This window comes from Myotis lucifugus, unplaced genomic scaffold, assembly GCF_000147115.1.
Source record: "Myotis lucifugus unplaced genomic scaffold, Myoluc2.0 scaffold_18, whole genome shotgun sequence".
Lineage (NCBI taxonomy): Eukaryota > Metazoa > Chordata > Mammalia > Chiroptera > Vespertilionidae > Myotis > Myotis lucifugus.
Window position 1 is genome coordinate 4903053 of NW_005871066.1, and position 13698 is coordinate 4916750.

General features: G+C 41.4%; 1 protein-coding gene across 1 annotated transcript in view; it reads left to right on the forward strand.

Annotated features, from left to right (window-relative positions):
• The window catches only part of GLI3 (GLI family zinc finger 3), a 257326-nt gene that overhangs the window by 172505 nt on the left and 71123 nt on the right, over window positions 1–13698 (forward strand). The window contains 1 exon segment of the mRNA XM_023751064.1: window positions 1387–1588. Within this exon segment, the coding sequence (XP_023606832.1) occupies window positions 1387–1588 (202 nt within the window).

A 13698-nucleotide genomic window follows, 5' to 3' on the forward strand; every position in this document is an offset into this window, starting at 1 on the left:
CGGTTGGCAAAAATCACAAGACTGTTTTCAGATGAGCAGCTGATTTTTAAAAAAATATATATTTTTATTGATTTCAGAGAGGAAGGGAGAGGGGGAGAGAGAGAAACATCAATGGTAAGAGAGAATCATTGATTGGCTGCTTCCTGCATGGCCCCCTACTGGGGATCGAGCCTGCAACCTGGGCATGTGCCCTTGACTGGAATCGAACCTGGGATCCTTCAGTCCGCAGGCTGAACCTGGGATTATGTTTTCTTTCTTTCATTAAACTTTATTTTGATGACATTGTAATATGAATGTAACCTTAGAATAGGCAGGAGTGGGCCTGTGAGCCACATGCATAGCTGTGCCCTGAAATTAAGATCTCTGATATTTACCAAGTTGAAGGTAAATGGACGTTTATTTTTTTTAACTCTCCAGTTGAGAAGGGTTAATACAAGTTGGCATGCCTTTAAGTTGTGACTTGTTAACCTCCAGATTAGCATTTCATTGGTGGGATCTTTTTGAAGGTGAAACATTCTAATAAATGTAGATACTTAATAAGCCCAGAGAATTAAAATAGACTTATCAAATCTGCTTTATAAACAAACTACATCCCCAAATTTTAAATGTTTCTTGGGACTTACGTTGTTGTTAGGCTATGGGGAATTTAGGGCAGGGTTCCTCAGTTTTAGCACTCTTGATGCCAGACAGTTCATCGTGGGGAGCTGTCCCACACATCCGGGGTGTTCAGCAGCATCTCTGGCCTCTCCCCACTAGATGTAAGTAGCACCCCATGAGTTATGATCAGCAAAATGTCTCCAGATGTTGTCATATGACCCCTGGGGACAATATTGCTCCCCAGTTGAGAACCATTAATTTGGGTAATATATTTAGCAGTTATTTTAAGAAATGAATCAGATGACTACAGACATGGTGGGGAAATGAGTGTATAACCAAGCTGAATCTTTTATCTTAGGATACTTTAACTCATTTTTCCTTTGGCTCATTGCCTTAAAGTGATGCGGTGTTGGCAGGGTGGTGTGTTGTGTAGCTGTGGGAACCACTGTCTTTGTTGCTTGTGGTGAATTAATGACGGGAATATCTAAGCAGCCATCAGATTCATAAATCACTAGAAATGAGAGGGATAACACATAAAAGTCTTTCCCTTTTGTTTAGCAATTTATCACTTTGCCTGCACATTAATAAACAGAGCTCCCCTGAGGTAAGCCCTTGGAAGATAAATATTTCTCCCTAATTTCCTCAATTGTATCCAGTAGATCACAAGTGGGAGGAGAGGTACTTGTCATCGGAAGTTGCCACTTCTTATCCTTCATTTCTTCCACACAGGCGCGTAGCAATAAATAACCGATACGACAGGTAATCAGGTTCTGTTTTGTTTATTAACAGGCACCAGATTCCCCAGCCCCAGGCTGTCAGCCCGGCCAAACCGAAAACGTACACTGTCTATATCACCACTGTCCGATCATAGCTTTGACCTTCAGACCATGATAAGGACGTCTCCCAACTCCTTGGTCACAATTCTCAATAATTCCCGCAGCAGCTCTTCAGCAAGTGGCTCCTATGGTCACTTATCTGCAAGTGCAATCAGGTATGTATTTTCCCGAAGCTGTTACGTGTTTCTTTAATAAAACATCAGCTCTGGACTGCACCTGGATTTGCAGTACTGACTACCTGTGAGGACGAATCCAGCAGCATGACACTCGGCCTGACCCAGGATGCAGATCAAATGTCACTCTACTGAATTCCAGGTCCAGTTATTGGGCCCAAAATATTTTTTGTAGACTTTTAGTCAGTAGCCCATATATAGAAATAGTAGTTATTCAGTTATGATGAAATTCATTTCATAAAGACAGTGAATGAATATGGCAAATCTTTTTATCCCAGTCCCTGTTATTGATTATAGTTCTGTAGTGGAAAAACTGACTTCATACCTGGTTGTGTGACACATGCAAGAATGAGAGCGAAAATCAAAAGATCAGGCATGGTGTAACTTGCATGTTCCTACTGGGGAAAGGCGTGCATGAAGACGTGCACTTTCCCCAGTAGTAGCATGTAGGAAGAAAAAGAAAAGGTGGCATCGTGGTCTTTAGTCTAATGGAAAATAAGTGGATAAATGGGAAGGCATATCTATCACAGGAAATCCAGGAAAAACAGTTTTAGCTGTAGTGATACACCATATTTACTAGAAATGATTAACACTATTGTTTGTTCCAGAATGTTCTCAATTACAGTTTTAATTATTTTCTTGTTCCATTATCAGTTATGCTCCTTGACAAGCAAGTTAGTGTTTAAATGTTGTAAATCCTCATTTTGATACCATATCATTTTATGCAGTGAAAATGATATGGTCAATTTATGGTCAATAAAGTATGGAAATGTGGAGCACAGCAAATAACTCTGCTTACCTGATTGAAGTCAGGAGATAGAAAGGGGGCCTAGGTGTTTTCAAGATTAACCACTTGAGTCACAAATGTAGCTTTGGAGTCGGGGGTGTCTGTAGGCAGATTCCATATTTGCCACCAACCACCTCTGCAAACCCGGCTCGCTGGTCGGCTCTCTGAAATTGTCTTCACACTTGTAAACTAAAGACAAGACACCCACTGTATGGGAAAGGGGCACATTTAGTTAAAGCTGGTGTGGACCTGCAATTCCAGGATGAAGACCCCACCCGTGGGCAGAGCCTCAGGGGAACTGACCCTGGATGGTCTGTTGAGGAACTGAGCTATCACGGCCTGGCTGTGCTGCCCTATGCTCATCCCAGTCTGGCTCCAAGTTAGTACCCTCATCTCAGAACTGTGACCTGACTGTTCTGTACTCCTAGTAGATATTCCGTTGACCATGTAATTATTATGTGGCCCGGCTAGAAGTCATAGTATCACAGTAGTGGAAATGTGGCACATGATGCTCTTCATACAGAATCACTCTGTGAGCATTCCTTTCTCTTGTTTCTTGGTCATTTCTCTTTCCCCTTGCTCTCTGCCCAGCTATCTTGACTTTTTACAGCATCTAAAGGACTTAGATTAAAATATGGTGTGCAAATGGTCCCAGTGTTGTGTTTATTCTTACCCCAGCCTCTCGCTGGCTTCTTGATCCCCTTACCTTTGCCCAGGTAACCTAGTATCAGTACTTGAAAGACCTGAAATTATCAAGTACACTGACTTGAAATGATCATTATCCCCTGCCTCCGAGGACCTACAATAGACCTCGTTATTGTCATTAGAGCTGGAAGAAGAGTCCCTGGGGACCTTGTTGCGGTCAGGAGAGCTGGGCCATCACACACTCCTATTCTCTGTCTTCGGCTCTTTCCACTCTGTGTTTTCTCTTGCAACGTGACCTCTCATTCATTAGTACAAATCTACTATGTGTTAGGTTAGCATGTAGCTTTTAATGCATATGAGGTGATACACATAACCCAGGATGAGGTGAGCTTGCCATATAATACAATAATGAGAGTCATTGTCATTGGCACTGCTTGCCAGTCCTTCAGCTGGAGAAATGTTAGTGCTCTGCTTGCCCTGTTCTCAGTTTCATTTTGTGAAATCTAAAAACTGACCTGAGGAATAATTGGTGGGTAGTAGGACCTGAGGAATAATTGGTGGGTAGTAGGACCAGTGGATGACAGGGAAAGGGAAGAAGCATGAAGAAATCAGAAAAGAGGAGCTAACTTTCTCAAGAGTGAAAGATACAAGAGCAGATGTGTGCTCAGGAGGGAGTTGAGCTGTGCTTCATACCAAGTAACACGGCAGGCGCTAGTAACCCAGCGATTTCGGAAAACATTGTGTTATTCTTGTTCTGCACATCAGCCGTGTGTCTTTGCAAGAGGAAATTGACAAAGGTCATGCCTGGTGGGCATCAGTGTCAGCACGCCAATCCCTTGCTTTTTAATTTACCCCAAACACATTTGCCTTTCATACATACATGTTTGCTAATACCTAGTCTGCTTCTGGTATTAGAATGCATAGAGTACTGATATCGGTTAAATAAATGTCTAAAGATGTTAATCAATGTCTAAAGTCACACATTGAGTTTTCTAAAAAATGCTGTAGCCATTTCCTTCACATTTGTGTCTCAGTTCAAATGTTACCCTCCAAGAGGCTGATAATACCATTTACCACCATTGGAAATCCCATGTGTACTTGACTTGCTCATTGTGTAACTCACTGTATGCTTCCTCCTCTAAACACAAGGCCAGAAGGCCGAAGGCTGTGTATGTCTTGTTCATGGCCACAGTCCCCACCCCACAGAATCTGCGCTGTCACCTTGACACGAGTCAACACATATTTCTTTTCTTTTTTTAAATTATTTTACTTTATTTTCTTCATCACCATTTATCCCCTCTATACCCTCTTCTACCTCCATCCTATCCCCCCTCTACCCTCACAATCATCAAACTGTTGTCCATGTCAATGAGTTTTTTCTTTTTTGTTCAACCCCTCCCCCTCAGTCTCCACACTCAGATGTCTGCCTGCTCTCTGTCTATGAGTATGTCTCTATTTTGCTTACTAGTTCAGTTTGTTCATTAAATTCCACATATGAATGAAATCATATGGTACTTGTCTTTCTCTGACTGGCTTATTTCACCTAGCACAATGTCCTCTAGGTCAATCCATGCTGTCACAAAGGGTAAAATTGTCTCCCTTTTTATGATGGAGTAGTAATCCATTGTATAACTGTACCACAACTTGTTATCCATTCATCTGCTGATGGACACTTGGGCTATTTCCAGATCTTAGCTATTGTAAACGACACTGCAGTGAACATAGGGGTACATATATTCTTTTGAATTAGTATTATAGGTTTCTTCAGATAAATTCCCAGAAGAGGAATCACTAGGTCATAAGGCAGTTCCATTTTCTTTATATTTTGAGATAACTCCATACTGCTTTCCACCCATTCTGCGTTCCCACCAACAATGCATGAAGGTTCCCTTTTCTCCACATCCCCACCAACACTTGTTCGTTGATTTTTTTTATGATAGCCATTCTGACAGGTGTGAGGTTTTACCTCATTGTGTTTTGCATTTCTCTGATGGTTAGTGATATTGAGAGTCTTTTCATATGTCTGTTGGCCATTTGTATGTCTTCTTTGGTGAAGTGTCTCTTCAAGTCTTTTGCCCATTTTTTAAATTGTATTGTTTGTTTCTTTGGTGTTGAGTTTTATAAGTTCTTTATAAATTTTGGATATTAACCTCTCATCAGAAGTATCATTGGTGAATAGATTCTCCCAGTCAGTGGTTTGTCTTTTCATCTTGTTGATGGTTTTCTTTGCTGTGCAAAAACTCTTTAGTGTGTTTATTTTTTTCTTTAGTTTCCCTTGCCTGAGGAGATATATCAGAAAAAAATATTGCTATGAGAAATATTTAAAATTTTACTGCCTATGTTTTCTTCTAGGATTTTTATGGTTTCTGGTCTAATGTTTAAGTCTTTAAGCCATTTTGAGTTTATTCATGGGTGAGGTGTAAAATAGTGGTCTGGTTTCATTTTTTTGGACATATCTGTCCAATTTTCCCAACCCCATTTATTGAATAGACTGTCATTAGTCCATTGTATGTTTTTGCTTTCTTTGTCAAATATTAATTGACTATAAAGGCATGGATTTATTTCTGGGCTCTCTATTCTGTTCCATTGATCCATGTCTGTTTTTATGCCAGGACCATGCTGTTTTGATTATTGTTGCCTTGTAGTATCAACAGATATTTCTTAAGTGAATAAATCAAGGAGCTCCTTAATTAGTAATTAAAATTGTCATCACCCTACGCCAAAACATGAAGTTGGAGGTGGAGCACGGATCCAGGAACAGCAGGCTGCATTGTTTTAGGGGTGAGGGAGCTGATGCTTAGGGAGGTTAGTGGGCTGAAGCAAAGGCACTCAGCTACTTATGGGGCAGAATCTGGTGAGTCTAACTTTGAACTTCCTCTTTCTTTATTGTTTTTTATTATTGACACTGTTGCAGATGTCTCCCATCCCCCCCCACCCCTGCCCTTTGCTCATCTCCACCCAGCCCCTCACCTTTCCCCCCCTCTGGCTATCACCACACTGTTGTCTGTGCCCATGGGCTATGCATATATGTTCTCTGGCTAATCTCTTCACCTTCTTTCTTTCTGTTCCCCAGGCCATACTTCCTTCTCTTTTGACTAAAAGGATTGGCAGGAAACACCATTTACAATAGAGAAATAGTATCTGATGTTTTTAAAAATTATGTTATGCTTGTACTAATGATTTTTCTAACCAGTGCTTCGAGGCAGATCTCATTGGAGGGAGTGTCACTGCTCTTTATAGTCCTGGAGGTTTTGTCTGTTGGGCTGTTGAGTGGCAAGTAGCTTTTAAAGCCTTTTAGAACACTTTGCTCATATAAAACCTAATGAATTTTTGTCTAAAGCATTATTCAAAAATTGTGCGTTTCTCAATGAACGTTGGGGGTCGTCCTTGTTTTGTGAGTACACAGGCCTTTGTGTGCTCATTACGTCTTTGGAGACTGCTCGGTTTTCTAGCAAACGTGCCTGGTAACTTTCATGGATGGAAGTGGAAGCGTTATTTATTTTTTTTCTTTTCAGATACCGGCACATGCACGTTAAGTGTGTCCCTAACCTACCCGTACACAATAATAATAGCTGTTGGCCCATTCTCTGCAAAACTGGAAAGAACTGTTCTTACTTTGAATGGCAGTGGTTGTGCAATAAATTCCACAGCTGCAACCAGAAAGTGGATGACCTCGTTAGTACAAAGCCAGAGAGTTGGTTTAGATTAGAACTCCCCCCCCACCCCCACTTTCCTCTCTCTCCTCTTGAAGTCGGTTTCTCAGATTATGGGGCCCTTGTGTTCTCCCAATCTGCCTGTTGCCCGATTTCACCTCCAAAGCTGGTTTCATGGGCAACCATTGGAAGAGAGACAAGATACTGAAAAGTAAATGTTGGCATTGGATTCTTCAGCTACAGAAAATGGGCTTTTTCTGCAGCATGAAGCTCTTATCCCATGCCCTGACCTACAGTGGCACATCATAAAAGGGTCACATAAGTTTCTTTTAAGGGTGCTTTAAAAATTCACATCTGAATGAAATTTAACAACCAGGGCAATTGAAAAAAATATTTTTATAGGTAGTTAGAGTTGATTTTACATTTAAAACGAGACATTTTTTAAGACTTTAGAGGGGCCACATATTCTTTACTCTTCCCATTGGGTAAGAGATGGCGCCTCTGTGATGGGGGCCTTCCCAGTACGGCCTGCTTCTGGCTCTGCTGTGGCTTAGCTCTTGGGCCTGGCCAGCTCGATGGGGCTCACCGTGTCACAATGGGGTTCCAGAGATGAACCAGCAAACCGAAGATCTTTTCTGATGAAGCAAATAAAAAAAAATGTGCGAGTATTACTCAGCTCCCACAGTCTCCCTCATCCTTTCTCCACATGTATTGCACATTAATGCAAAGGAACCCTAGCACTTCGATTCTGTGGAAGTGAGATTTCCATGGCAACTCTAAGGGAAAACTATTATCTTAGAGAAGGGTTAAAAATGCCATGCGGGTTGAAGTCATTAAACAATAAAATCGAACCTTTTACCTTTAAGTGTGCAGTGGCTGGCGATCCAGCCGCTTGCCATCTTTCTTAGAGTTCCTCAGTTTGTTTTTCATTTGTATTTGAAAACAGATCTCTTCAATATTGTAATCAGCTCTCTTTACCCTTCCAATGTAAAGGGCTGCAGCAGGCCAAATTATGCTGCTGCGTTTCTTGTGCATTCAGTTACCCAGCATAGTCCCTACCTTCCTACCCCCCTCCACACACACAATTCCTAAAGTGATTTTTGAATCACGTTACGGGCTTGTCCCATGTGCTATTTTAACTGCGTTTTATCTCTTTGACTTGAATCTGAATGACTTTGAAATGCCTATGTACACAGTAGGGCTGAATAAATGTTTAATTATTTTCTACTATATGAACTGTTAAGTGTCCCCATTTATATATCATTCCAGGAATTACATAGGGATTTTATTTACAGATTGATCATAAGGGTTTGTGTACAAATGTTGAACTCACATCACTTCCTTGGTCGGGAAAAAAATAATGTTTCTTGTCAAAGTCAAACTTGATTATAGATTTCAAAGTTTTATGTATTGATATCAATTAATATGTAACATTCCAGATACAAATAATTTTATTCTTTGGAAATTTAAATGAGATGTATAGAAAGTACTCAATTAAAACTTGCTGAATTAATGAATGATGCAGTGTGTGGATTTTAAGACATTTATTGTAGTTGCATAGCATCCTTACTTTCTACTTATACTCCAGATTTTAACCTAATTGTTGAGATTCCAAGACCGAAATCATCTAGGCAAGCGAGGTGTTACTGTGATATTAAGAAACAAGACCCAGTTTGCCATGTTTGACCACACTTTACTAGTATAAAAGGGTATTAATAAAATTTTACCTCTGGTTTTTGATAGGGAATAAAAAAATATATCAAAACCTTCTTAAAGATTCAGAGTTTGGGAGTTTGAATTTTAAATTTTTGGAAATAGAAGAACTGGCTCCCACTCACTTTTAACTAAACTCTGAGCTAAATCTGAAGGTGGAAGTGACTGTGAGTAGTTAATCTTGACTTTGATGTGCTCAGAAAGAACTCTGTGCTGTGTCGCCACAGACAGTGGAATGCCTCTTAAGAGTATTTTATCAAACAAAAATCGGTAACCACACATCAGTTCTGAGGGACACAAATTATATTTGGTGATGAGGCTACCACACACATTATAGTCAGGGACCTAAAATCCACTTTTTTTTTTCTTCTCTAAAAAAATAAAGGGCAAATTCACATTTGGGTTAGTTTATACTGGCTTTATAAATGTTGTCTCTGAAGAGTGTTTTTCAAAATGTTTTACAAGGAACACTAGTCTCTAGAAGCTCCTCCAATTATGGCTGCTCACCGTATCTGGGTGGGACATTAGGGGCACGTGTGCACCTTAACACTCCACACTCAGGACTGTTGAACCCTAGTTCCTCAGGCCTTTCGGAACTTGCCACTTCTTTTTCTTTTTCTCCATAACACTTGCTCCTGGGTTATCTCAGGAGGCCTGTGACCATGTTAGTGCGTTGTTAGGAAGGTCTGGGCCACCTGACACTTCCTTCCTAGAGCAGTGATGGCGAACCTATGACACGCGTGGCAGAGGTGACACACGAACTCATTTTTTTGGTTGATTTTTCTTTGTTCAATGGCATTTAAATATATAAAATAAATATAAAAAATATAAGACTTTGTTTTACTATGGTTGCAAAGATCAAAAAATTTCTATATGTGACACGGCACCAGAGTTAAGTTAGGGTTTTTCAAAATGCTGACACGCCGAGCTCAAAAGGTTCGCCATCACTGGTCTAGAGATTTTACCAACTAGACATAGATTAACAGTCTTAAGCCACATTCCTACAAATGTTTGTGTTTTTTAAATTATCCCGTCTTTCATGTAGTCACGTAGAAAAGAAGTGAAAGCTATAAAAATAGTTTCCTGAATTACACTTTATAGAATGTTGAGTGAAGAGAATTTAGAAGCCAGAATGTAAAGTTAATTGCTATGTAAGTGACCCATAAGGAAGAATAGGGCGAGCAGAAGTGCGAAAGCTTGGGGTCATAAAGCTCTGATAGACCACGCTGTAGACTAGACTCGGTCCGTCTTTAAAGGAGACAGATTTAGACAAATTTCAACAGTATCAATACTTTATAAATCTAGGAAGTTATGGAATAAAAGCATGAACCATTTAAGAGGACTTTTTTTAGGGCTTCTAAAGGTACAATTTACTTCTTTAAAAATTCTGACGTCTGTAATCAACAAAATCTCTTGTCACCTGCTGAAGTTCTGTAGAGAGAAGTGAGTCTAGACACGAGCTTTGTCTATGGAATACTGTCTTACAGACATGTTGTCAAATTGTAGTTTTCAGAGGAAAACATGTTTTTCCTTGAAACACGATTCTGAGTGTGGTAGACACAATAATGGCTTCCAAAGATGTGCATGTCTTTTTTAAAAAAATACATATTTGTATTGATTTCAGAGAGGAAGGGAAAAGGAGAGAGAAACATCAGTGATGAGAGAGAATCATGGATTGGCTGCTTCTTGCATGCCCCACACTGGGGATCGAGCTCGCAATCGGGGCATGTGCCCTGACTGGGAATTGAACCATGGCCTCCTGGTTCATAGGTCGATGCTCAACCACTGAGCCACGCTGGCTGGGCAAGATGTGCATGTCTTAATCACTGGAGCCCATAAATGTTACCTTTGGTGGCGAAATGAATTTTGTGCCTGCGATTAAGGATTTTGAGATAAGGTTATCCTGGAGTATTCAGGTTGCCCTAATGAAACCAAAAGTTTCCTTATAATAGGGAGACGGAAGGTGAAGGTCAGAGTGAGAGGAGAAGGTCAAAGTGATGTGGACCTACGAGCCCAGGTTGCCAACAGCCTGTGGAAGCTGGAAGAGGCAAGGTGCCTGGAGACTCCAGAGGAGTGCAGCCTTGCCGACCTGTTTGAGACTCTGACCCCAGAGCTGTGAGATAATAAGTGTGTGTCATTTTAAGCCACTAAGTTTGCGGTAATTTGTTTTAGCAGCAACTGGATATTAATACATTGTGGAAGCAGTTTAGTCGCTCCTCTCAAAGTTGAGTGCCCACTATGTGCCAGGCAGTGTTCCAGGCACCAGGGGTCAGCAGGGAGCAAGACAGACCTGCCCCCCTCCTCTCCGGACCCTCCCCCCTTCCCTCAGCTCACCTAACCTTACATTCAGAGAGTGCAAAAGTGTCAAACAATAGAAAATGATTGGGCCACGTGCTGCAGAGGGGCTCATTTCGATGTGTGCGTGGGAGGGGGGCACTGGTCTCAGGGGGCCTCTCTGAGGAGGTGACATTTAAGCTAAGACCAGAGTGATCAAAAGGAAGCAGCCATGCTGACTTCTGGAAGGACAGACACAGCAAGTAGTGTGCAGAGAGCCTGGGGAGGGGGGGGGGAGTGGGGGGGAGGCGGGAGCTTCTTAGGATGACAGCTCACCACCACTTAGGATCACAGAGCAGGAAGTGGTGGCTCAGACCCCCTGCTCCCCCACCAGCAGGAAGTCCTCGAGGTTCTTTGCATACACATGGGACGGGAGGCCTCCTTGCCCAGTCACTGCCCATCCTCTGCTGCTTCCTAACAAAACTCCACAGTCTGCTCTGAGAGCGAGAGGAGCCTTGGCTCTCAAACCCATGCCCTGAAGCTGTGACAGAGTCAATTTCTCTTCAATGGTCACTTTCTCTTCGATGGTCACATTCTACATAGTCTTTGTAATCTGCAGCACTGTGAGGAGCCAGCACAGGCCCTTCTGGGCTGAGCCCAGGCCTCTGTATGTGTCTCATGGAGAAGTTTTCTGTTGCTGGCTTCTTAGGAATGAGCAGCGAGAGCTGAAAATCACCCGTTCCTTCTGTACGCTCTGTCTCTTGGAATCTTAACAGTTGACCCAGGTTTTAGAGAATGTTTATTCCTCTCGCCTGGCTTTACCAGCAAAAGAGCAGCCCAGAAAGGGAACGTTGCCCAAATGTGTTGTAAGCTTTTGCACCCCCTTCCTGTGTCTTCGGGAGTCCGAGAGGGTGCAGCTCAGAACAGGACTGCAGCTGGGTGCTGGGGCTGGCTTTCGTCTCCTCTCCTTCATCTTTTAAAAAGTAAAACTACTCACCCTGTTCAGCTACTCACATTTTAAAATTGGTTATATGTGAAACTGAGTGCAATTTCTGCCTTGTGAAATGTGTTCTCTAATGGTCTTGATTCTTAATTAGGTCCTGGCTTTTTGAACCCCCCAAATATTCTGCCATCTAGAAATAGAGTGTAAGTGGCCGTAGGGGCCCATCCCAGCCCACCCGATCGCTTGGGCGCAGGGAACTCTGGACAGGTGTATGGAGCTTCCTACAAAGTCTGTGTCGAATTGGAAATGTATGTGTGGAGGGGTCTTTTGTTTTTTGTTTTTTTAATGAATAGAGTAAGGTAGTTACACTTAGTAATACCCATTCACCAAAAGGAAAGGGTGTGTGTTAAATCATTGTGTTTTTTGATGAATGGCTTGTACACTGAAAAATAAATTGGACAAACTGGCATAGAGCTCAGTGAACATGAAATCAGCTATTAGAAGAAAGCTTGTGAACAAATTCTGAGGCAGATATGCATCTTTTGATTAACGCCCTATCAATCATCCGCACAGCTACCTTCGCTAAGTCTTGCTGTAATCATTCATGGTTGCTTTCGGAAACACTGGCAGAAACTATAGTGCTGCAGAAACGGAATATTATTACTGATTCCTCCCTAACTTACTGTGAACAATGACTGTTTTCACCATGTTTCTGCTTTCCTTTATTACAGAAATACAATACGGAATGAAAGGAGAATTCCTCCCAGCCTGGTGAAATTCTCCTAGGGTATTCTTAATGATATTCAGTCTTAAATGGGCAAGCTATTGTAATGTGAGGTTCTCTGAAGGAATAATAGTAATGTAATCCCCCTGAAGTCTCCTTTTATAGATTGTAATCAAATAGGCAAAATGTGGAGTCACATTAATGAACAGAGTATATCTTCGGAATTATTGCTGAAAGTTGTTGAAATGGTTTGAATTTTGTTATTGTAATTATTATATTCTCAGTTAATGTGCTTAACAGCAATAGTAATTAACCCACCAGATTGTAAATTTGCATGAATTCTACCTCTGACATTACAAGAAATCCTGATTCTTTCTGTGTATTACACAGCAGGATGGGGGAAATATATAGAGATTTTTTTTTCACTGATTATTTTTTAAGAAAGACATTTTCATGAATGCACTTATAATTTTTCATGCACTTTTAAGCCGTTGGAAAATTCCTCAAGGGCACTTCATTCTTTTAAGAGGATTTGATTCCTAAACTACGCTGGCATGGAAGATAATTTGGCACTGCCTACTAGTCTTTAGGAAATAGTGCGGTTTCCGAACCTACTGTAGCCTGGGAAATCCTGTGGCATAATGAAGCAGTGACAGGCATTAGCATGTATAATGGGCTTTAATAGACATTTAATGCTGTTTAACTGGGAGAGGGAGCTGTTCTCTCCCATTGGAATATTCCTCCATCAAAGCCCATTGATCACCGATTGCGCCCAGGAGAGGTTAATCCATCAGTTTCTGTAACCAGACGGCACTGATGGAAATTCTTTAGGTGGCATTCTGGATGAACCAAGCTTTCCATCTTAACAAACAAATGAGTGATATGACAAGCATGGTGTTCAAAACACATTTAACCAATTGATTTTCTTTCCTCTTGTAATAAGATCTGGAGACATATGAAAGTGCACAGTGTGAGCCAAGATTAAAGGAATTGCTCCATGCACAGGAACATATGGGATTGAGAGCCAATAAAAGTACTATAAAGCTTGTAGTCACCCATTCTCTTTTTTTATATAAAGTTTGTTATTGCAATAAATAGCTGTTATTGAGCCCATGCCTTTTGTTTCGTTTTCCTGAATCTTATTTCAGGTCTGTCCTGTGTGTGTGCACACGTGCGCGTCCTGTCATCTTTCTCTGGGAAGTTCTCAAGGTGTTTGTCAACCATTGTTTTTTACCTTCTAGTTTAAACAGACGGACCTGATAGGATCTGGGATGGTAAAACCAGCTGTCAAGGTGCAAACATGGGCTGCTGCACCAGTCCCCGTGGTCCGTGTAGTGATGGTCTCCTGCCCTT